The sequence below is a fragment of the Microcaecilia unicolor genome, chromosome 2, assembly GCF_901765095.1.
Source record: "Microcaecilia unicolor chromosome 2, aMicUni1.1, whole genome shotgun sequence".
In the NCBI taxonomy this organism is placed as follows: domain Eukaryota; kingdom Metazoa; phylum Chordata; class Amphibia; order Gymnophiona; family Siphonopidae; genus Microcaecilia; species Microcaecilia unicolor.
Genome location: NC_044032.1, coordinates 254,649,157 through 254,673,250, shown reverse-complemented (window position 1 = coordinate 254,673,250; position 24,094 = coordinate 254,649,157). Strand labels below are relative to the sequence as shown.

The 24,094-nt window shown below is 43.5% G+C and overlaps 1 protein-coding gene across 1 annotated transcript in view; it reads right to left on the bottom strand.

Annotated features, from left to right (window-relative positions):
- Positions 1-24,094, bottom strand: part of LOC115461999 (deleted in malignant brain tumors 1 protein-like) — a 162,751-nt gene that overhangs the window by 86,563 nt on the left and 52,094 nt on the right. The window contains exons 5-7 of the mRNA XM_030192047.1: positions 13,643-13,951; positions 12,828-13,139; positions 9,614-10,012 (exon numbers count right to left, since the gene is read on the bottom strand). Of these exons, the coding sequence (XP_030047907.1) occupies positions 9,614-10,012; positions 12,828-13,139; positions 13,643-13,951 (1,020 nt within the window). The remainder of the gene's footprint in view (positions 1-9,613; positions 10,013-12,827; positions 13,140-13,642; positions 13,952-24,094) is intronic.

Genomic DNA, 24,094 nt, shown 5'->3' with positions numbered 1-24,094 from the left:
TCTACTCCGCTCATTATCTTATAGACTTCTATCATAACACCCCTCAGCCTCCTTTTCTCCAAGCTGAAGAGCCCTAACCTTCTCAGCCTTTCCTCATAGGGAAGTCATTCCATTCCCCTTATCATTTTTGTCGCGCTTCTCTGCACCTTTTCTAATTCATTTATATCCTTTTTGAGATGTGGTGACCAGAATTGGACACAATACTCCAGGTGCTGTCGCACCATGGAGTGATACAACGGCATTATATCATCCTCGTGTTTGTTTTCCATCCCTTTCCTAATAATACTCAACATTCTGTGCGCTTTCTTAGCCGCCGCAGCACACTGGGCAGACGTTTTTAACATCTTATCAACAATGACTCCCAGATCCCTTTCTAGGTCCGTAACTCCTAACGCGGAACCTTGCATGACATAGCTGTAATTCGGGTTCCTCTTACCCACATGCATCACTTTACACTTGTCAACATTGAACTTCACCTGCCACTTGCACGCCCAATCCCCCAGTCTCACGAGGTCCTCCTGTAACCTTTCACACTCCTCCTGCAACTTGACGACCCTGAATAATTTTGTGTCATCTGCAAATTTAATTGCCTCACTAATTACTCCCATCTCTAGGTCATTTATAAATATGTTAAAAAGCAGCGGTCCCAACACAGACCCCTGCGGGACCCCACTAACTATCCTTCTCCATTGAGAATACTGATCATTCAACCCTACTCTTTGCTTTCTATCTTTCAACCAGCTCTTAATCCATAGTAATACCCTACCTCCGATCCCATGACTCTCCAGTTTCCTCAGGAGTCTTTCATGAGGCACTTTGTCAAACGCCTTTTGAAAATCCAGATACACAATATCCACTGGCTCCCCATTGTCCACATGTTTGTTTACCCCCTCAAAAAAATGCAGTAGATTGGTGAGGCAAGACTTCCCTTCACTAAATCCGTGCTGACTTGGTCTAATCAACCCATGTTTTTGTACGTGCTCTGTAATTTTATTAGCCTCTACCATTTTGCCTGGTACCGACGTCAGACTCACCGGTCTATAATTTCCTGGATCTCCTCTGGAAACTTTTTTAAAAAATTGGCGTAACATCGGCTACCCTCCAGTCTTCCGGTACCACACTTGATTTTAGGGATAGATTGCATATTACTAACAGTAGCTCTACAAATTCATTTTTCAGTTCTATTAATACTCTGGGATGAATACCATCAGGTCCTGGTGATTTACTACTCTTCAGTTTGCAGAACTGACCCATTACATCCTCCAAGTTTACAGAGAATTTGTTTAGTTTCTCCGATTCGCCCGCTTCAAATATGCTTTCTGGCACCGGTGTCCCTCCCAAATCCTCCTCGGTGAAGACCGAAGCAAAGAATTCATTTAATTTCTCTGCTACGGCTCGGTCTTCCCTGATTGCCCCTTTAACACCATTTTCGTCCAGCGGCCCAACCGGCTTCCTGCTTTTAATGTATCTAAAATATTTTTTATTATCCAGCTTATTTTCGAAAGAGAAAAACGCCTATAGTGCGACCTAAATCGGGAGATAGACGTTTGTCTCGCAAAGGCGCCCAAATCGGTATAATCGAAAGCCGATTTTGGGCGTTTCCAACTGCACTCCGTCGCGGAAACGAATAAAGTTGACAGGGGCGTGTCGGAGGCATGGTGGAGGCGGAACTGGGGCGTGGTTATCAGCCGAGGAGAGATGGGCGTCTTTAGCTGATAATCGAAAAAAAGGCGTTTTTACCGCGATTTTGGGTCACTTTTTTTGGACCCTTTTTTTTCACGAACAAGTCCCAAAAAAGTGCTCCAACCGCCCAGATGACCACTGGAGGGAATCGGGGATGACCTCCCCGGACTCCCCCAGTGGTCACTAACCCCCTCCCACTAAAAAAAACCCCCACTTTACAAACTTTTTTTCCAGCCTCTATGCCAGCCTCAAATGCCATACCCACCTCCATGACAGCAGAATGTGTTCGATCCTGTCACAGCCTTTCCCTGGGTCAGATGTGGCTCTCGGGTGCAGTACAGGGTCACATCAGCATTGCATTGTGGTGGGTGTAGGGTATTGGGCTCCGTGATTTCATTAGCTTGTGTTACAGTCTCACAATGTTGGTAATTGGTAGGCTCTTCTCCCATGGTGCTTTTCCCCCTGCCTACTGGGTCAGAGTGTGCCCTGTTGTGTTTCCTGTTGTAGTCCATGTGGTAGTGGCCATTTTTGTAAGCCAGTTTTAGTTCCCTTTCCTGTGGTAGCCACGTTAGACAACTTAGTTCTTACCTTGAATGTGGCTGAAAGAGGGCATTGTACAGCATTTTGCCAGCTCTGACCTACTGCTCATCTCACTACCAGGGAGACTCGTTGCCAGTGGGGCACAACCTCTGCTCTGCAGTTAACTGTGAGTAAAGGCGGTTATTCCAATAAAGGACGTTTTCGGAGAGATTAGTCTTCAAGTGTCAACTGGTGTGCCAATGTTATATAGCAGCAACCAGTCCTAGAGGCCTGTGTGTATGCAGGTACCTGGAGCACTTTTAGTGGGTACCGCAGTGCACTTCAGCCAGGTGGACCCAGGCCCATCCCCCCCCCACCTGCAACACTTGTGCTGGTAAATGGGAGGCCTCCAAAACCTACTGTACCCACATGTAGGTGCCCCCTTCACCCCTAAGAGCTACGGTAGTGTTGTACATTTGTGGGTAGTGGGTTTTGGGGGAGCGGGGTTGGGAGCTCAGCACCCGTGGTAAGGGAGCTATGCATGTGGGAGCATAGGTGCCCCGTATAAGAGGCTTGGGGAGGCTAAGCCTCCCCAGCCCAACTGTGACCTTCTTTGCCTGCTGCCCCCACCCCGCTTCCCCGCTCCCCAGGTCGTCCATCCCGTCTGCCCTCAGCTCCCCCCTAGTCCTTGTTTGCTTCCTGCCGCTGCCCTACCTTTAAATATTGTATTTTTCTTCCAGTTGCGGCGCCATTATTAAAAGCATGGCTCCGCCCTCTTCTGACGTATTTCCTGTTTGTGCGAAGGCGGAGGCATGCGAGGGAAGGCTGGAGCCGAGCCTGCTTCTGCTTTTAATAATGGCGCCGCGACTGGAAGAAAAATGCAATATTTAAAGGTAGGGCAGCGGCAGGAAGCAAATGAGGGCTAGGGGGGAGCTGAGGGCAGACGGGATGGACGAGCGGGAGATCAGGAATTGGGGGGGGGGGCTGGAAGTTAACATTGCTGGATGGAGGGGAGGGCAGAGGGGAGAGGAGGGTTGCTGGACATGGGAGGATGGAGGGGAGGGCAGGGGAGAGAAGAGTTATTGGCTCAACATGGGTGGATGGAGGGAAGGGCAGGGGAGAGGAGAGTTGCTGGCTGGACAAGGGTGGATGGAGGGGAGGGGAGAGGAGGGTTGCTGTACATGGGTGGATGGAGGGGAAGGGAGAGGAAAGTTCCTGGACATAGGTGGATGGAGGGGAGGGCATGGGGGAGCGGAGGGTTGCTGGACATGGGTGGATGGAGGGGAGGGCAGTGTTTGGAATATGTCCACTTTGAGAATTAGGTGCTCAACATTAAAAGTTTAAATTTATTTACTTATTTATGGCATTTTATCCCACATTAAACATGAATTAGGGTGTTTTGTGGCTCTACATGACAACTGTGATATTATGATCCCTTGTTTCATATTGTTGACAGTCTGCATTTTCCGTGTGGGTGGTATATTGGTGTATTAGGTTCTGCCCAGTGTAATATTTATGGTATAGTAAGGTTCTGAGTGTGTTTTTGCACAAAGTTGTGCATAGTGTTTTGCAGTTGAGCGATTGTGGTTAGTATATGCTTTGAGCAACCACTTTATTCTTTGACATATGATACATATCTAATATCTAAATTTAATAAAAGGTATTGTGACTTTTATTTTTTTTTTCTGTTATCAGACAATTATGGATTTAAGCCCCACCCCTAACCCCGCCCCCTTTAACCTCCCCAAACAGTTGGGCCACCGACTGGGAGCTTTTTCTGAAGTCCACCGCACTGACCTAGGGTGCCCAGTTGGTGTCCTGGCATATCAGGGGGGCGAGTGTACTATGAATCGTGGCCCCTCCCACGATCAAATGGCTCGGATTAGGACGTTTTTTAGCTGGGCGTTTTTAGTTTCCATTATCGCTAAAAAAAACAAACGCCCAGCTCAAAAACGTCCATTTTTTCGAAAATTCGGTTCGGCCCGCTCCTTCACAGACCCGTTCTCGGAGATAAACGCCCATGGAGATAGGCGTTTCCGTTCGATTATGCCCCTCCACGTATTTTCGTTTCTAACGCTAACTTTTTTTCAAAGTCCTTTTTTGCCCTCCTTATCTCCGCTTTGCATTTGGCTTGGCATTCCTTATGTATTATCTTGTTACTTTCAGTCGGTTCTCTTCACTTCTGAATGATTGTTTTTTGGTTCTAATGACTTCCTTTACCTTACTGTTTAGCCACGCCAGCTGACGTTTGGTCTTTTTTCCCCTTTTTCTAATACGCGGAATATATTTGTCCTGTACCTCCAGGATGGTGTTTTTTAACAGCATCCACGCCTGCTGCAAGTTTTTACCCTGCGAGCTGCACCTTTCAGTCTTTTTTTCACCGTTTTTCTCATTTTGTCTTAATCACCTTTTCTAAAGTTAAATGCTAGTGTATTTGATTTCCTAAGTTCACTTACTTCAATGGCAATATCAAAACTGATCATATTATGATCACTGTTATCAAGCAGCCCTTGCACCGTTACCCTCTGCACCAGATCATGAGCGCCAGTAATGACTAAGTCTAGTATTTTTCCTTCTCTTGTGGGCTCCTGAACCAGTTGTTCCATGAAGCTGTCCTTGATTTCATCAAGAAATTTCACCTCCCTAGCGTGTACCGATGTTACATTAACCATATGTGGATAATTGAAATCACCCATTAATATTACATTGCCCAATTTATTCGCTTCCCTAATTTCCTTTGACATTGCTGCGTCCGTCCGCTCGTCCTGGCCAGGTGGACGGTAGTACACTCCTATCACCATCCTTTTCCCCTTTTCACTTGGAATTTCAATCCACAAAGATTCCAATAGGGGTTTCCTGCAATATTTGCAGCCTGAGTCAAGGTTCTCATTTACATACAGTGCTACCTCTTCTCCTATCCTATCCACCCTATCGCTACGATATAATTTGTAGCCCGGTATGACTGTGTCCCATTGGTTATCTTCCTTCCACCAGGTCTCAGAGATGCCAATAATATCCAATTTTTCATTGTGTGCAATGTACTCCAGCTCTCTCATCTTATGTCTCAGGCTCCTGGCATTTGTGTATAGACATTTCAATGCATGCTTGTTGTTCCGTTTTATATTACGTTTAATACATGGTATTATTAATATGTTATCTTCTGTCTGGTCATTATTAATTTTATTTAAGGCCATCTGATCTACTACGATTTCTTTGACATCCTTACTTACAAGTAACCTTTTCTTCCCTGTCTAGGTGATATCCTCAAAAGATACCTTATCCTGAACCATGCGCTTTTGAGCGACTGTCGGCCTTCCCCCCCGTTTCTAGTTTAAAAGCTGCTCTATTTCCTTTTTAAAAGTTGACGCCAGCAGCCTGGTCCTACTAGGTTTTGGATGTACTGTGTTTGTTTTTTGTGTTTTAGCACAGCAATTTTATGGCAATGTTGGTGGCTGAGCTCCTGAAGAAGCCTATTTAAGTGAAACGGACGGCTCCGCAGGGCCACCGAGAGGGAGGTGGAGGGGCAAGATTCCTCCAGGTCTGGCCTCCAAGGGGGGCCTAGCCATAAATGTTGCTATGGGGTGGCACAAATGCAAACCAGCATTAAATTCTCCCAGCTACCCCACTCAATTCAGTATCTCTCTCGTCTTTTCCTCCTCTCCTCGGCAGTGTTCCTGCAGGCTTCTGGCGGCATCAAAAACGAAAGCAACCTGCCTCTGGCTGGCCTCGGCAGTGTTCTGTCTGCTTTATTCTGCCTCCTCTGGCACAACTCCCTGTGTCCGTGGTGATATGATATATTTAGCCATTGGGTGTTATGAGAGATATTGATAGAAATAAGGAGGCTTTTTTAACCGATGATGGTGAAGCTATTGTGAGGCTTATTGTATTCCTTTGAGTATTTTTTGCTCTATGGACATATGCAGCCACTGAGGTCTTTCCTCCTTAATAAGTGTTCTTTAAGGATATTGTGGGTATAGTGAATAAAGTCCACACTATTTACTATACCCACCGGGCAAGGCAGGGCACCGCCATTTTGATGACACGCTCAGCAGGAGAGAGTAGGACTCCTTCCCTCCTATTTCTTCAAGGTAGTCTACTGGGGTCTTCAGGAGGTGGGATGGTCCTGGCCAGGGGTTCCACTGGACCACCAGGGGTTTATCTTTTTTGGGGGGAGGGGTCTGGGGTCCACCGGATCACCAGGGCTTGAGTGTTTGGGGGCTGGGGAGTTTGGGTCCAATGGACTACCAGGGCTTGAGTGACGACTGGACTGCTTCACAAACCCTAACGCAGTGGTTCCCAAACTAAAAATCCTGCATCAGTGAACGCGGGTGCTAGTCCAACGCTAATGGCGACTAACACCCGTGTTTACTTTTGAGCTTCGGGTGCACAGATGGGGTTGGGGGACAAGGGCTTCTGAAATGTAAGAGAGTGCAGAATTCACTACACTGAAGAGAGAAAAAAGGAGTGAGCATAACTTTTTATATGCACACACTGTTTTTATTTTACAGAGTTCTACAAAACATGATTTTTATTTTGCTGTGTATTCCATGCTGCCCTGCTTTTTTTGACAAGGAGAGAGGAGGCAGGAGTGTTTGGAAAGAGGGTAGAGGGAGGGGTATGGTTTATGCTTCTGACTCTGGGGGAGGCAACTGCTGAGAAACATAGTCAGACAAGCGTTTGGTTAATCAAAAGCTCTTTAAGACAGGCTCCTGAGAGATAACAAGCCATGAAGTTTTTAAAGCACTGAGTAAAACAAAGAAAGCCTTTTAAGATGGTCACACAAACTTTTGCTGGCACATGTATGGCTGTTCTGCCTTCTCTTGCAAGGAGAGAGAGAGCTGTGGATTTTAGCTGTAATGGACATCTCCCTGCTGACACGTGTTGTAAAAACCACAGGGCTGAAAACAAAATCAGTGAAAGGATAAAAAAAGAAACGGTTTAAGAGGGCAAGGGAAAATTAAACTATGCATGCTTCTCCCAGGCTGAAGGGGGCAGTGTTGGGTGAGTGACATAAAAATTAACCTCACTTCCCATCACATGACTCATCGAAGATGCCAGAGACTACTGTGAAACAGGAAGTGCCCATAGGGGCATCCACTACTCGCTGCCATCTCAAAAAGATGCTGGCCTGGGTGGAGTTATGGTGTCACTTCCCATGACCTCACCAAAAGGGGCAGGGTTTGGGGCAAAGCTATGCAAAATGAGTGAGGTTTTGCAAAAAAGGCAGGGTTTGGGTGGAGCTGTGCAAAAAAGGTGGGGCAGGATGGGGTATGGGCATGGCTTAGGGAAAGAGTGGGTATGGTTTGGGCAGATCTTCAATTCTGATTGGTTGATAACACAGAACTGGATATGGCACCTGTTAAAATAAATTAGTTTGAAATGGTGTCTAAGTTATACTACTAAAGTGTTTTGAGGAGTGCTATAACCAAAGCACGTTTGAAGGCATCAGGAAAGTTGCAGTGGAAAGTGATAGATTGAGGATATGTGAGATGGAAATGATGACAGTAGGGAAGACAGAGCTAAGAAGATGGGTGGGAATAGAATCAGAGCAACAAGTTCTGAGTTTGGAGGAAAGAAGATGTGCAGTTTTCTCTTCTGTGATTTTAGATAAGAAAGGGTAGCAAGGGTTGAAGGAAGGATAGGAAAGTAAAGAGGAGGAAGGGGATATTCATAAGTATTTCCATATTGGGACAGACCAAAGGTTCATCAAGCCCACCATCATGTTTCCAACAGTGGCCAATCCAGGTCACAAATACCTGGTAAGATCCAAAAAAAAGTACAAAACATTTTATGCTGCTTATCCCAGAAATATTTTCCCAAGTCCAATTTAATGTAGGTGACTTGGTGGAGAACTCAAGATTAACCCTGTGGTCCTTATGGAAGTACTCAACCATAGTCTTGGCAGGTGATTATGTTGTACTTGAGCACTGTATATATAAATAAAAGTATTATAAAAAAAAAAAGAATAACTTTTCTTCTTAAGCTTTGAATAAAAATGATTGAAACATAAAAAAAAGAAAGCGAAAGAGGGGGGAGGTGGAGATGGAGGCATTTTGAAGAGGTTCAATGTGGCAAAGAGATGGCAAGGGTTGGAGGCAAGAGATTTTATTAATGTAATTATTCCTGGTTTCCTCCAGCAGGTCCTGGACATCACATCTTTATATGCTCTCCTCATTAAACCTGCTATTGACAAGTTTGGCACATGCAACAGCAGACTGGCAAGAGATCAGCAAAAATTTGAAATGTATGAAGTCAGCATATGTGTGGGATTTTAACCAAAGGTGTTCTGCAGAATGAGCTCAGAAATGTTGGTAGCAAATTCTGGAGGTCAGTCAAAGCTGGGAGCCTTACAGAAGGGAAATGGGAGAAGTGAGAGTGTTCAAGGAAGAAGAGAGTTTAGTGCTATAGAAAAAGACAGACTTATTGACAAACTCAGGTAACAGTCTATTTCAAGATCTTTACTTTTAGTCATTTAATTATTTATGGAATGGCCCCAAATTACATGTAGTCACTAACAGAACTTCCCCTACGTAATGCAGTCTCTGGAGCAAGAGACTATCTTACATTACATTTCCCCAGTTGTAGAAAGATAGTCTATAAATCTGTTTTATCAACTGATTTCACCTACTAAATGGTGGAATTCACTATCAAAGTTAATTAAACACCAATATAATTATCTACAGTTCTGCAAATCCCTGAAGTCACATCTCTTTGACAAATTCTTGTTGACAGAAAACGAACCTGTGTTTAATCTCTTTATAATGTCAAACTATGTGAAGTGTATCCATAATATAATTTAAGTTTACATTAGATCAATTCTTTAATCACTCAGGGCCCCTTTTGCCAAGCTTCAGCAAAAGAGGGACTGCGCTGGCATCGGTGTGTGTTTTTCACGCTTGCTGAGGCCCCCTTTTACCTCAGCGGGTAAAAGGGGCAAGTAAAGCACTTGCCGCATGACCATTTTGGGGGGGGGGGAGGGGGAGCACTTACCGCCACCCATTGGCACTTCCCGATTACCGCCAGGTACACTCCGTCACTATGAAAATAAATATATTTTTGTAGCGCCGGATATGCCGCCGCTTAGTAAAAGGGACCCTCAATGTATTGTACTTACAACTATAATCCTTGCACTAACTTAAATTGTATGGTGCTTATAATTAATTACTAATTTGTCTATCACACTGTTGTTATTGTCTATTCTCTCAGTATTATGATTGTTCTTTGCTGTTCATTAAAGTCAACATGTCATTCTACATCCTTATTATATCCTCCTAATTATTCAACTTATAATCATCTTAATCATCTTAATCCTTCCACTGCTATACTGATTTCATGTGGTAAGCCATATTGAACTCAAGATTCCTGGCATAGAAATGTCACAGATAAATGAATAAATAATGGATATCACTACCTGAGCAGGTCACACTGATGAACTCATGGCTGACACTCCTTTCTGTGGGAGGCATGATCGGCGACGTATATGGAGACATGTCTCCGCTGCTGCTGTATTCCTCCTCATATGCATTATCAGTTTCCTTTGGTAGATACTGGATATCACAGTTCCACACACTCGTCTCATTGCCTTGACAATTGATGGCAACTGATGGCTTGTTGCTCAGCATCTGGAAAGTATAGTTTTTGGCATAGCCACATTGCATATGCCGACAGATAACATTGGCAATGTTGGTGCTATTGATGGCTGTGCTATAGTTGTATGTGACAGAAACAGGACGCCAGACAGTTGGGTATGCATTCAAGACCTCCAGCAGGCCAAAGCATGGCCCTCCCTTCAGCCTCAGTTCCCTGTGATCTGTTATTCCGCAGAGAGGAAGAAAGGCCAGGAAGAATGAATCACCACTTGACAATCAAAGTAAGTTTCAGAGCACTCACCAGGTTGATGAAAAAAGGGGCCAGGTACCTCCTGATCTATAGGCAGTAGCTGTACTGGTTACAGAGCACCTCCTGCTGTTTTGCTATTGATCCTGACAGTCTTCCTTAGTTCATGAACAATTTCATACTTACTTTTTTCTTTTTGTTTTTTTGACCCAACAGTTCTCTCCTGCTCCTTTTCTCTCCAGTTCAGGCTGAATCTGGTGCCATAATCTTTTATTCACAATACCCATCAATTTTTTCCCACTATTCTTATAATTCTTCCCCACCAAATCTATTAAGTTGGGTCACTGCAGTGACTATCCTAGGTCAGGGACTTTTTTCAAAACCTTACAGCCATGGGCTCTGACTCCAACATTAACATTAACAATAAATTTATATTCCGCCATATACCTTTCAGTTCAGTGTGGATCACACATTAAAGAAGACTGGACATTTCCAGGAATAACAAAACATAACCTAACAAAAGCAGAACATCCTTGAGCTACATATTTTATTTAACATAATTTAATACAAATTTTCTAAATAGGTAAGTTATAATCTGTTCCAGTGCAGCTTCTGTGCTTAGTTTTGGGGGTGGGGCACAAGGAATAGGTAGGTCAGATTAGCATCGGGGGAGATGACTGAGTTCAGTACCAGCACCTGGAGCATTTGGAGGGTGCCGCCCCTCCCTCTGATCTCCCCAACGTACCTCTATGCTAGCCATCTAGACCTCTCTCCCTCATAGGGGTAAATTCAAGAAATGGTGCCAAAATTTAGGTGCCAGGATGATTCACACTAAGTGCGACTTCTATAGCCAGCAATTCCATGAGGAACTGCCATTATAGAAAACTTGCATAAGTCCCACACTTCCATGTCTAATTTTAGGCATGAGAACTTTTCAGCCAAAAGGCGGGTGTAAATGCTGACACCTAACTGTAGGCGGTTAGATGCGTAACTGCTAGTATTTTATAACCCGTGCGTGTAACTCCTAGGCACACCCCTGACCTGCTTGTGCCCCTCCCAGGTTCATGCTCCCCTTGCAGTTGTGCACTATGGAAATTATGCGCCCAGATTACAGAATACCAACTAAGGCCAGTTACACACCTCATTGCCAATTAGCACCAATCAACACCAATAATTGGTTGTTACAGCTAATTAGCATCTCATTAAGCCATTAACTTAGGCGCGTAACTGACCTTATTCTATAAATTGCACAAACAGCTTAGAATTAGGGGGATAATGACCACAATGCCCCTCCTTATGGGTTGTAAATGTTGCCTTCACAGCTGTGGTGGTGTAGCCTAGTGGTTAGGGCAGCAGACCTTGATCCTGGGGAACTGGGCTTGATTCCCACTACAGCTCCTTGTGAGTCTGGGCAAGTCACTTAACCCTCCATTGCTCCAGGTACAAATAAGTATCAATAATATTAAGTCCCATTCCCTTTCCCTGACACAGGGAGCAGAAGTCCCAACCCAGGAATTGAAGCAGCGCATGGTGTTATGCAGCACTTATCATCTGAGCCTCCGGGCTAGCCCTTGCTTACCTTCTTATTGTTTTCTTTTCCTCAGATACAGCACCGGGCTGACCATTGAGGCATCCCTAGAATGCACGGCAGTCCTTAGTAAAAGCCATACCAAATAATGCCGTGTTTAACAGGCTGGGCTTGCTCTGCTTCCCCTCTTCCTTGTCAGAACAGCAGCAGTGATAACAGGTCAACAGCACGGGGACCCAGTAAGCATGGACTGCCGGACTCTGTGCGGCATCTCCTCCTCTCCCTTCAATGCTTCCTCATGATTACCAAGTAATAGCTCACCTTGGGAACAGAGAAGTGAAGGGGGGCAACATGCATAAACTCACTATGTCCCCACACCGCTGGCCTATTGCCACTATAGTACTGTGTCCAGAGAAACTGAGAGACAGAATGGGGAGATGGAGAAGAACCTGGGAATGGGGTGATAGAGAGGAAGGGGAATATGGGGAGAGAAACCTGAAAGGAAAGGAGGGCATAGAGAGGAACTTAAGAAGAGATATGAATATAAATGTAACAGGTATTGGTAGAAATGACAGAGAATAGCCTGATGGTGGTGGCAGAGAATGGGAGGGGACTGGTGAAGAATCTGGGATGGGTGGGGAGAGATGGAGGGGAAGAAGCAGAAGGAAGGACAGAAAGGAAGATAAAGTGAAGGGGATGGAGGAAAGAGAATGGGGATAATAATGGATCACACCATCTGTACAACCCTTTACAAAATTTGCTGCACAGATGTTCTTTGGAGTGGGCATTGACTAGTGCCCCTCCCCCCACACACAAACGCTGTGGATGCTGATACTGAATTGGTCCCTCCCTCCCCTCCCACTGCCAATATGAATTCCGTACCCTTTGTACAGCGCTGCGTAACCCTAGTAGCACTCTAGAAATGTTAAGTAGTAGTAGTAGTAAAAATAGGCAGGCAAACTACACCGATAATTTCTGCCCATAGGATTTCCTACGAAATGCAGTCAAATTTCTTTTTATCTTGTACATCCAGATTGAAAAATAGAACTGAGCATTCTTTTCTTGCTTTAGCAGGACATAAAATCATTTTTTTAAGCTTATTTTACTTTTTTTTTTTACTTCTAGCCCTTTCTTAATTTGTTGCTGTGCTATTCCATGAGTGCCATGGAAAGATGTGTAAGAAATAATATGTTATGTTACGTTATCATCAACTGCTATGTCATGAGAGCACTGGGAGGCCTAAGAAGAAAGGGAGGCTTACCTTTACAAGTCACTGACATGTCCTGAGAATGGTCGCAGTGCCCAGTACTGAAGGATTTCTCGCAGTCCCATAGGGAGTCTGATGATTGTTTACATTGGACGTTGCTCAACCAGATCTTACCCGTCCCTGCTCCATAAAACCAGTTCATTTCAAATGGGTTGCTCTCTTTACAGTTCAGCTCATGGCAGACAGCATTAGCAGTATAAAAAGATGCTGGTTTGTCACACACAGTTCCCCAGATTCCATTATACAAAACCTCCAATCGGCCAGCACATGGACTGCCCCCACCAACTAGTCTGATCTCTAGGCCACCTGCCAAAAGACAAAAGAATAACTCTTCTTGGCACCAGGACACAGAGTTTCAATGTCTGATCTCCAGCACTGGAACACTGATGTGTTTTATGCATTGACCTGTTTGTTGTATTTTGATGTTGTAAATCATTTTCAGCATCCCTAAGGTGTCTGGGAGGTGGTACAGAAATGAAAATTAATAATGAACAAACTACACATCCCTGTGTATAAGGACTTTAATCCAGGGATACTATAATGAGGGCATCACTCCATATAAGCAGCACCTGTGGTTGGGAGGCGGGGCTAAGGCTGGGCAGACTTCTACAGTCTATGCCCTGAAAATGGCAGATACAAATCAAGGTCAGGTATACATATAAAGTAGCACATATGAGTTTATCTTGTTGGGCAGACTGGATGGACCTTACAGATCTTTCTTTGCTGTCATCTACTATGTAATTCTAGGAGCGAGGAGTAGCTGTATTATAATGGACTTTTATACTTGCCATGGAAGGATGGTGTCTCACCTTGGCACACCACTTGTACCTGACTATCTCTGCAGGCCTCTGTGTGCCTATTAAATCCACAGTGCCATAGGACTTGCTCCTTCCCACTGCAGTCCACATTATTCATCAGCATGGTCTGGGAGCTGAGGGGCAGCTGGCCTCTTTCTGGCACAAACTTAGCCTTCCCACACCCTAGCTCATGGCATACTACATTGGCGTTGATAAGATTCCATCCTCGGGTGCACACTGTTCCCCAGTGTCCGGCCTCCATCACCTCCAGCGTACCCATGCAGTGGTGTCCTCCATTCACCAGCCTCACGCTGATGTTACCTGCATAAAGGACAAACATGATAAATCAACTTCAAATGGAACCACTCAAACGTTCATCTCCTCACAAATGACGGGGCAAAACTTGCCCAAAAATCAAAAAATAGCCTAGCGTCTTGTAGTTCTTGAGAAATTCTTCATTTGCCAAATGCTTGAAAGCTTTTACATGTATAATATTTCATTAGTTTTATAAAATCAGCTTATAAAGCTAAAGAAGCATTATATATGTAAAAGCTTTCAAGCATTTGGAAAATAAAGAATTTCTCAAGAGCTACAAGATGCTGAGCTATTTTTTGATTGTTAAAGGACAAACACAGCAAGATTACTGCACAAGAGGGGAGACTGCCCCAATCATCAATGCTTTCAGCACATAACATAGTAGATAGAGACCAATTAGCCCATCCAGTCTGCTCATTTGGTCCTAGCCACAGTGCTATCCCAACTGGGAATGGGACTTGATATACCACCTATGGTTTCTTGCAACTACATTCAAAGCAGTTTATGTAGGTACTTACTTGTACCTAGGGCAATGGAGATTTAAGTGACTTGCCCAGAGTCACAAGGAACTGCAGTGGGAATCGAACCCAGTTCCCCAGGATCAAAGTCCACTGCACTAACCACTAGGTTAGAACCTTGAGTACATGTAGGGCATCGCTTCTTCTCCAAGTCAGGTCTTTGGATGAAAAGGAACAACATTAAAAAAAAAAAGATTCCATACTACTTACTTTATACATCTGTTCTCATGATGAGAGTCAGTATCAAGGCAATAAAGAGAAGTAAATCAATGTATGGATGGAACACCACATAATTATTCTACAAATGTCCTCAGTGGAGGACGAACTGAGGTGAGCTACAAACACTGACAAAGTACATTAGGAAGTACCAAACAAATGAGCAGATAGTCCATCTACAGCAACTCCTTACTGTAAAATAGGTCTTGGCATGATACCAAGCTTGTCAAACTAAGGACACGGTGCTGAAGATTGCATTTCATGTTAATTTAGTACCTGATACAGCTTCCCTTTTCTAGACATCATTATTGTATGGTTTATGGAATCCTGAGGAAGGCTGAAATGCTTTATATCAATATGGGGCAGTGTCAGGATTTTGCATTAAAATTACTAAATCTGAAATTTTTAATTTAACCTCACCCTTGACATCTCTACAGAAACTCCAGAGAAAGTACTCTTTTCTGTGAGTGAATAAATCCATCAAATATTTGGGGGTCTAACTCTCCTGATCCCAAGTAGACCCTTTTCCTCTTAATTTTCCTAAGCGTTTGCAGGAGCTGCTAGAGGAACTGGAATGCTAAGAAGTATAGGGGCCGACTTTTCAAAATAATTGGGGGTTACTCAACTTGGCACATACAGTATTCTATAAGGAACCACCTAGTTTTACGCAGCAGGAATGCACATAAATCACCTCTTACAGAACACCAACTAGCAGAAATGTATGCACCATTTTGATGATGTGTACTTTATAATTAGTAATGTGCATGGCTGGAGATCTCAGTCACACACAGAACATAGATCCTCAACAAATACAGAATAAGTAACCACAAATTAGAAATACAAATATGCAGACAAAAACTGAACTGGAAATCCCAAGAAGGCATAATCTGTATGCAGTGGAACGCTGGACAAATAGAAACAGAAATACATTTCCTCCTGTATTGTGCAAAATACGAGAGAAGACACGCACATTCCAATTTCAACCGCAAAATTCACTTTGTATTATGTATTCTTCTCATCTAGGCATTACATTTTTTATATTATTTATTCATCAATTACTTATTATTTATTCATTTCCAAAGAAAAGGAAACAAATTTGCCAGCTAATCTCAGCAGCCAGACTCATATTTGGGAAAATGAAATATGAAAGCGCCAAACCCCTAAGAGAAAAACTACACTGGCACCCACTAAAAGAATGAATTGCGTTCAAAGTTTGCACCCTGGTTCACAAAATCATCTACGGAGAAGCCCCGATCTACATGTTAGACCTTATAGACCTGCTTATTAGGAACACAAAAAGATCATCACACACATCCCTCAATCTCCACTACCCTAACTGTAAAGGGATAAAATACAAATCCATATACGCGACCAACTTCTCATACATCTGCACGCAGCTATGGAACGCATTACCAAAGGCCATAAAAACAATGCAAGACCTAACCATCTTCCGAAGACTACTGAAAACAGATCTTTTCAAGAAGGCCTACCATAAACATCCATCTTAAATACTAAATATTAACATTATACACGATCTATACAAATCCGAACTTTTTATCACATGACTGCTTAACCTCTTTGCTATTAATGATCAAGCACTACCACTTTAAACCTTATGTTGAATAGGACTTCTCTACAATCTACAACCTAATGACTATGTTGAATAGGACTTCTCTATAATCGATGACCTAATGTCTGTCACAATCTAATTTATTACTCAGGAACCTTCTTGCACTACCATAACGTATTCTTTACCATGTATGTATTCTCATGGCATATATATATACCACGATTGGTTCCATATACACTATGTTCCATATATGTTACCATGTATGTATGCTCCTTAATGCAATAACATTTGTAATTCTGATACCCGGAAATGGCATCCGCCAGTACGGCAAATGTAAGCCACATTGAGCCTGCAAATAGGTGGGAAAATGTGGGATACAAATGCTACAAATAAATAAAATAAATAATAGTTCACAAAATCAGGGGAGACTAATGCCAATACTAAATACTGCAAGAGAAAAATGAACATATATACACCAATGCAATCCAAGGATATTAACTTATTTTGCAGCTGCAGAAACAACCTGAGCAGGAGACAGTTTGAGCAAACATGTTTTATCACACAGCAAAATAGAGTAGGTTCAAAGAAATATATTTGGCCTCCTAGACGTTGATTTTTCCTCTTATCTTCTTCCTTTCTTACACTGGCATTGATTTTTCTATGTCTTGTTTCTTGTCTCTCTACACCCTTCAGTTTTCAGCCCCATGATCTTTCAGTTCACATCTCTTACTTATACTGTACATTTTCACTATTTTCATCATGGTTGTTTAATCTCTCTTACTGACAAACAATGTCTTCATATGCCCATAATGATGGATTTCTGTTTTCATAGATGACATTATATATTTTAAACTCATTTATTTCAAACACTTACCAACACTAAAACACATACTCATCTATGGAAACAATTCAACTGTATGTATAGATCCGGTGGGGGGAAGAGGGGTTGGTGGTGGGGAGGCGAAGATAGTGGTGGGCAGACATATACGGTCTGTGCCAGATCTGGTGGTGGGAGGCAGGACTGGTGGTTGGGAGACGGGGAATAGTGCTGGGCAGACTTATACGGTCTGTGCCAGAGCCGGTGGTGGGAGGCGGGGCTGGTGGGTGGGAGGAGGGGATAGTGCTGGCCAGACTTATACGGTCTGTGCCCTGAAAAAGACAGGTACAAATCAAGGTAAGGTATACACATGAGTTTATCTTGTTGGGCAGACTGGATGGACCGTGCGGGTCTTTTTCTGCCGTCATCTACTATGCTTACTATGCTCAAGAGGCAACATCTCATAATTTAAACATGATCAAGACTACTAAAAAGACAACTTCTTCAACAAACATCAGATCCTGCAAAATTTTCTAAAACCATGTCTGATGTTATGACAAACTAAAATTAAAGTTTGATGTCACCTCATTAAAGCCAACAGACAAAACAATCCACTGCAAAACACCATGTACAAACCTTGTGTAAAAACACACTCAGAACCATACCATATCATAACAGCATTAACTCCCAAGGCTCAAAGAGCAATAACTTTATGCATAAAAAGACAGCACTGTAAATATTACACCGGGCTCTAAAACTCCAATACACCATCTAGTGAAAAAACCCCCCACAAAACAAACAGGACTGCAATAACATCTCTACATAGACACCACAAGCTAACAGAATACTACCTTGGTCACACACATAAAACATAGACAGACACTCAACAAATATCAAACAAGGGACCACAGATCAGTAATGGAGATATGAAGACAAAAAAACTGAACTGGAAATCTCAAAATGTCAGACTTGCATATACAATACTAGAGAAATTAAAATTAAAATGCAAAATATCAGAGATGCAAATTTCCAAAATCTGACATATTCTAATTAATAAATTCAGAACAAAATACTTTTTCTACCTTTGATAATTTTATTGGTTCTTTTCTGCTTTTCTATGTTTTTAATTGTCTTTACAGGGTCTTCTGTCCATTTGACATTTCCTCTCTCTCCATATCCACCATCCATTTTCCCTCTATGTCCCTATATATCCTGTCTAGCATCTCCCCTCTGTAATCCTTTACTTACCTTTCCCTCCATGTTCAGCATCTACCCTCTTGGTGTCCCTATCCTCCCCTTTAATCACTATCTCTCCAATGTGTCTGTACCTTGACCTGTCCTGCATTTCCCCAGTGTCCCCATCCCCCCATGTCCAACATTGACCCTGTATCTCCCTATCCACCCTCCCTTATTTAGCATTGATCCTATATCTCCCTATCCCCCCCTCTTGTCCAGAATTAACCCTATATGTCTCTATCCACTCCCCCCGTCTCCAGCATTGACCATGTGTGTCTCTATCCACTCCCCCCATCTCCAGCATTAACCCTGTTCATCCCTATCTCTTCTCTGTCCAGCATTGTCCCTCTGTATCTCTGTCTCTACACTCCCTCCTATGTCCCAGACCAGCATCTCTTCTTTACCTGCTTAAACCTTCTCTCTCTGTTCCCTTCCTCCTGTACCCCTACCCTGGGGCCAGTATCTCTCCCTTCCCTTCCTCCTGTATACCTAATCCTGGGGCCAGTATCTCTCCCTCTCTCTTCCCACTCCTCACCCCCATGGTCTAGTGTCTCTCCCCCTCTCTTTCATGCAGTATGTTTCCCCTTCTTTTCTTTTCCCTCAGTCCAGTCTCTCCCCCCCCCCCCCCCCCCCCCCCCCCCCCCCCACACACACTGGTCCATCACCTATCCTTTCCTTTCCCTCACCTTCCTGGGTCCAGCACCAATCCTGAAGAGCAGCACCTGCACATTTCCCTTCCCAAGTCCAGCAACTCTCTCCCCTTCACTCCCTCTCTGATTAGAGATCAGGCGATAGTCTAACGGAAGCTATTGTGATACAGAGCTATCTTTTAAACAAGGACACATACAAGTATCCTTCTAGGCTTTAGGACTACTCCATTAGTGAGACTAGTTGAAACCATGTGATAGAGAAGTGGCAGAAACAATGTGTCAAATCTCTTAAGCAAATATGATGGAATCGGATCATAAGGTGATCACACCACCTTGTTAAACAGCAGCAGAAATGGAAAAGAGACCTTGTCAAGCAAGCTGTGCTTAGGAGTTCTCTAGAAAGATCCATGGACGTTACGGACACTGCTGATCAGCGAGCACAGGAATCGCTAAAGCACAAGCAACATTCTGAGAAGAACAGAGTTTTCACTACAAGGTATCCACTTTCTCAGAGAAATGATCAACCAAATGGGATAATGCTGCCTCCAGCTGGGCAAGTGATTTCAGAATGCCAGTCTAGAAGAATTAGGTGTTGCCCTAATTAGCATGGCATAATAAGCCCTTTTAGTCATTACAATTTCAGTAAAGTTTGATAGTGACTTAAACATCTGATAACTGGCCTGAGTGCATTGTTTATGCCACTACAGCTCATGATGGCTCAATTGTTGATGTAACAATTGGAGGCCAAATGTATACCAAGGCTCTCAAATGGCTGAGTGACCTGTAAAGATTTGAACTGATGTAATTTTATCCAGAATTTACCTCAAGGACTCATTCAATGTCTTAGCTTGGTCCTCTGCAGACAAATCCAGAAAATCCCAGCTAGCAAGGTCCAATTCTTCAGAAAGCTATTCTGAAGATAAATCAGACAAGTTCCTGCTGAAGCACACAGCAGAAGGTCAGATTTTAAATTCAAAGGAAATCACCAATGAAAATCCAACCAACACATGATCAGTCCATGGAAGGGCCAAGCTATAAGAATGATCCAAGAAGTATGAAGAGGAAGAAAAAGCAAGAACTGAATCCAAGATATGTCCTGCGCTATGCGTAGGAACCTCAATAATTGCAAAACTTTAATGCAGCTTAGTAAAAGTGTGTCATAGGTAATTAGTAAGGTGCACAAGACACTAGGACCTCCTTGCATTAGTAATTTGGGGATGTTAGATGGGCTGGTGGGCAGTTGGAGAGCTGTTTTAATTTTCTTTGAATGGGTGTTGAAGTAGTTCTGTCCAACAGTGGTGTTCCTGGCCTGGATGGCACCCAGGGCAGAGCGCCAATGCACCCCCCCAGGTGCAGCGCGCCCCCCCCCCCCACTAAATGGCACCTTCCCCCCCTCCGGTGAAATGACACCCCCCCAGGTGCATGCCGCTGGGGGGGGGGTGCCGCGGCACGCGCCTGCTCCGAGTTCGCTAAACTTCGCTTCGCTGCAGCTCCCTCTGTCCCGGAACAGGAAGTAACCTGTTCCGGGGCAGAGGGAGCTGCAGCGAACGAGCGACGAAGTTTAGCGAACTCGGAGCAGGCGCGCGCCATGGCACCCCCCAGCGGCATGCACCCGGGGCGGACCCCCCCCCCCCCCCCCACTTGGTATGCCACTGCTGTCCAACTCTAGTGACTAATACTCCCAGATTCTATAAAGGGTGCACAAATTTCCACGTGCAAAATTGTGCACTATCCTGAGATACACGTGCAACTGTATTGGCTAATGAGCCAATTAGCACCAGTAATTGGATACTAACAATCAATTATTGGCGTTAATTGGCAACTATTTGGATTTGTGCACACATCTTGCTAAGTGCTATTCTATAAACAAAAATCCACGTGCAAATCTTATGGCATGCAACTCAAAAGGGGTTGTGGTCATGGGAGAGGCATGGGTGGGTCAGAGGAGTTCACTAAAAATGTGCACAGTATTACTGAATACCGGGGATATGCACCTAAATTACACACCAGGATTTACACCAGGTTTCAGTTGGTATAAATCCTTGTGCCCAAAGTTTGGCAAAAAATAGGCATGATGCGTTATTCTATAAATGGTGCGCAACTCGGAACGCCATTTATAGAATAGCGTTCTGCACAGATTTTTTCAGCAACAGTTTTTGAGCGCCATTTACTAAATCATAATGCATTATTGTAATTGTGATTTATTTGTATTTTATTGATGTACTGTCTTATGATGAATTTGCTATTTATTATTTGTAGGGCTGCATTTCTGAAGTAGGCTCTGAAAACTGTAAGGCTGCTTATAGCTATTCTGCTTGCTGTTTTCGATTCTTTCATTTGTAATTTTTCAATTTGTAATTTGCATTTCTTATCTTTTCATTACTTTTTTAGGGCTGCATTTTAATTAAAATGTGTAATTACAATTAATCACTTGATCAATGGTGCGATTAAAGGTATTTTTCCCCCCACTGCAGCTCCTTGTGACTCTGGGCAATGGAGAGTTAAGTGACTTGCCCAGAGTCACAAGAAGCTGCAGTGGGAACCCCCCCCCCTTTAATCATGTGATTAATCGCGATTAAAATTTTAATCAAAATGCAGCCCTAAATTTATTTGTGTGTCTTGCAAATAGTGTTTCAAGTAAGGTAGTATAAAGTAAGATAACTAGAAACAGTAGGGTCTGTTTATTTATGTTAAGTGATTTCCTCAGAAAGAACTTAGCTGTTTCAAGTGACTTGTCTTAATTTTTACATTCATGTCTGAATTATTCATGTGAAACCTACCTCACAGAGGTGTTCATTCTGTCCACTCTTGAGAGACAACTCAGGCCAGATCCCTTACATGTACTCAATCACCTTTAATAAGAGTCATAACAACCATAGAGGGGATTGGAATCCAGTCAGTGGTTAGATTAGTAAATCTGGATGTATCAAAGTTGATGTTGGTACAGGAATGCTTCATGCCTAGGTCTTATAGGTGAACACACTTCTATGATATCCTCGATGGACATGGGCAGTGCTGGAGAGCTTTGTCAGTAACAAAGCTGGAGAATGTTTCTTAGCCTTCATTGATCTTATTCTCTCACTTGACCCTAAAGGAGCATTGAGAGGTGTATAAGAGAGTGGGTGGACTTAAGAGGAGTCCTTGTTATGCTCATACTCAATCTGAAAAATTATTGTGTTAATTGAAGTTGATACCTTCTACCTCACAGATTTCAATTCAGAATGTTTACTTTTTATTTCAACTTAATATCCAGCCCTTCTCTGATTAGATGTTGAGAATGTTGTAGCTTTCTGCTCTGATAATATAGAGGGGTTCAGAAGAGTCTGGAAAATATTCTGAATATGAAGTCAGCTATTACTTTTATAAGAACATGATGTGCCATGCTGGGCCAGACCATAGGTCCACTAAGCCCAGCAATCCTGCCTGAAAATGGCCAATCCAAGCCACAAGTATAGAGCAGACAGGGCTTAATTTCTAAGGGTGTGGCCTGGAACGCAGTTCTGCCTCTTTCAGACTCCAGAGCAGCAGAGTGTTCTGCTCTAGCCCATCCCCTTCCATCTTGTCACGCCCTAGGTAGAGGAAGGAAGGTGAGCTCCTAAGTCTCCTCAAGGAGAGAGACAATCTTCAAGCCTGATATCTTCTCCTTGCTTGACCGCTGCTCCCCGGGAGTTGAGCCCCCAGGTTCAAGTGACCATCAGGACTTCCCAGAATCGGGCAAGGTGGAAGGAGTGAGAACTTCCGGGCGGAACAGGCAACAAGAGGAAGATTTGGAATCCACGCAGATACCAGCAATAGCAAGCAGAGGAGTTCGGTCTCCAAGCCGGGTCTTGGCAGGTAGCAAACAGAGAGGTCCAGTGTTCAAGCAGGGTCTTGGCAGGCAGCAGAGAGGTCCAGGATCCAAGCAGGGTCTGGGCAGGCAGCAAAGAGAGGTCCAGTGTCCAAGCAGGGTCTAAAGAACAGGAAGCAGGGAAAGAACTAGGAACCAGCAGCTCCAGGCACCACGAACAACAGTAGCCAAAGCCCAGAATGAAAGAGGCACAGTCCAGATGTCAAGCGTGATGTCAGCTGCTTCCAGAAGACGGAAGAGAGAAGGCGGATAAGGAACAGCACCAATGCACAAGGTGCTACTGGCATGGTAACAGCCATCAGCTGATAGAACATCGGCACATCAGCGGCCATCAGCTGATAGAATGCCGGTGCATAAGCTTCATAAAAGGGCCCCTTCGTGCTGGTATATGCAGTATACAAGAATTTTAAGAAAGATAAAGATACATCCTGTGTGGTAATCAGTGATCAACATTTTGTACTTACATATAGGTCGACAATCACTGAAGAAAACAAACCTCCGCAATGGTAAAACCAAGAGAAAGGCACAGCGAAGGTGACAAGGTGGACAATTGTAGACAACAATTAAATAACAACATAACTTAAATGAATACATATATATATATATATATATATATATATATATATTTTTTTTTTTAATATTCATTTAAGTTATGTTGTTATTTAATTGTTGCGTATTATTTTAGGGAGTCCTGAGGCAGGCCAGAGCGGCTGAAACACGATTCGTGTCGAGTCCAGTCTTTATCAATAAACTCTTGCTGTGAACTTTTTTTGAGTCCAATAGTAGTTTCATTGACATCATCCACCTTGTCACCTTCACTGTGCCTTTCTCTTGGTACTTACATATAGAGCATCAGTTTAACCCTGTGGTTTTCTTCTCTTCCAGCACAGGGAATTTGGGGTCCAATATTTTAAATTGTGCTGATTGGATGATCCTCATCCGATTAGTGCTGGGACAGTCCAGGGGCAGAGTCTGGGTGGAGCTGGGATTTATCTGGTTAGCAGTGATTTTCAGTCTGTTAACCAGGTAAGTGCCTGGATAAAGTTAGGACAGCAGAAAAGTTGTCCTACCTACCGTTGCCTAAGTAGTTACACGGGTACCAGACTGAATATCAGCCAGCACCAGCAGCCAGGTAAGACCCAGATATTCAGTTCCAGTGCCCAGATTAGGCCTGGGCTTTGACTATCTGGGTCAAATTCTGCCCAAGGTGATCAAAGCCTTAAAGATCAGTGACTATTGTGGGCTGTGATGTCAGTAAAACTAAAAGAAAAGGTTTCAAAATAAAAATAGCCTCA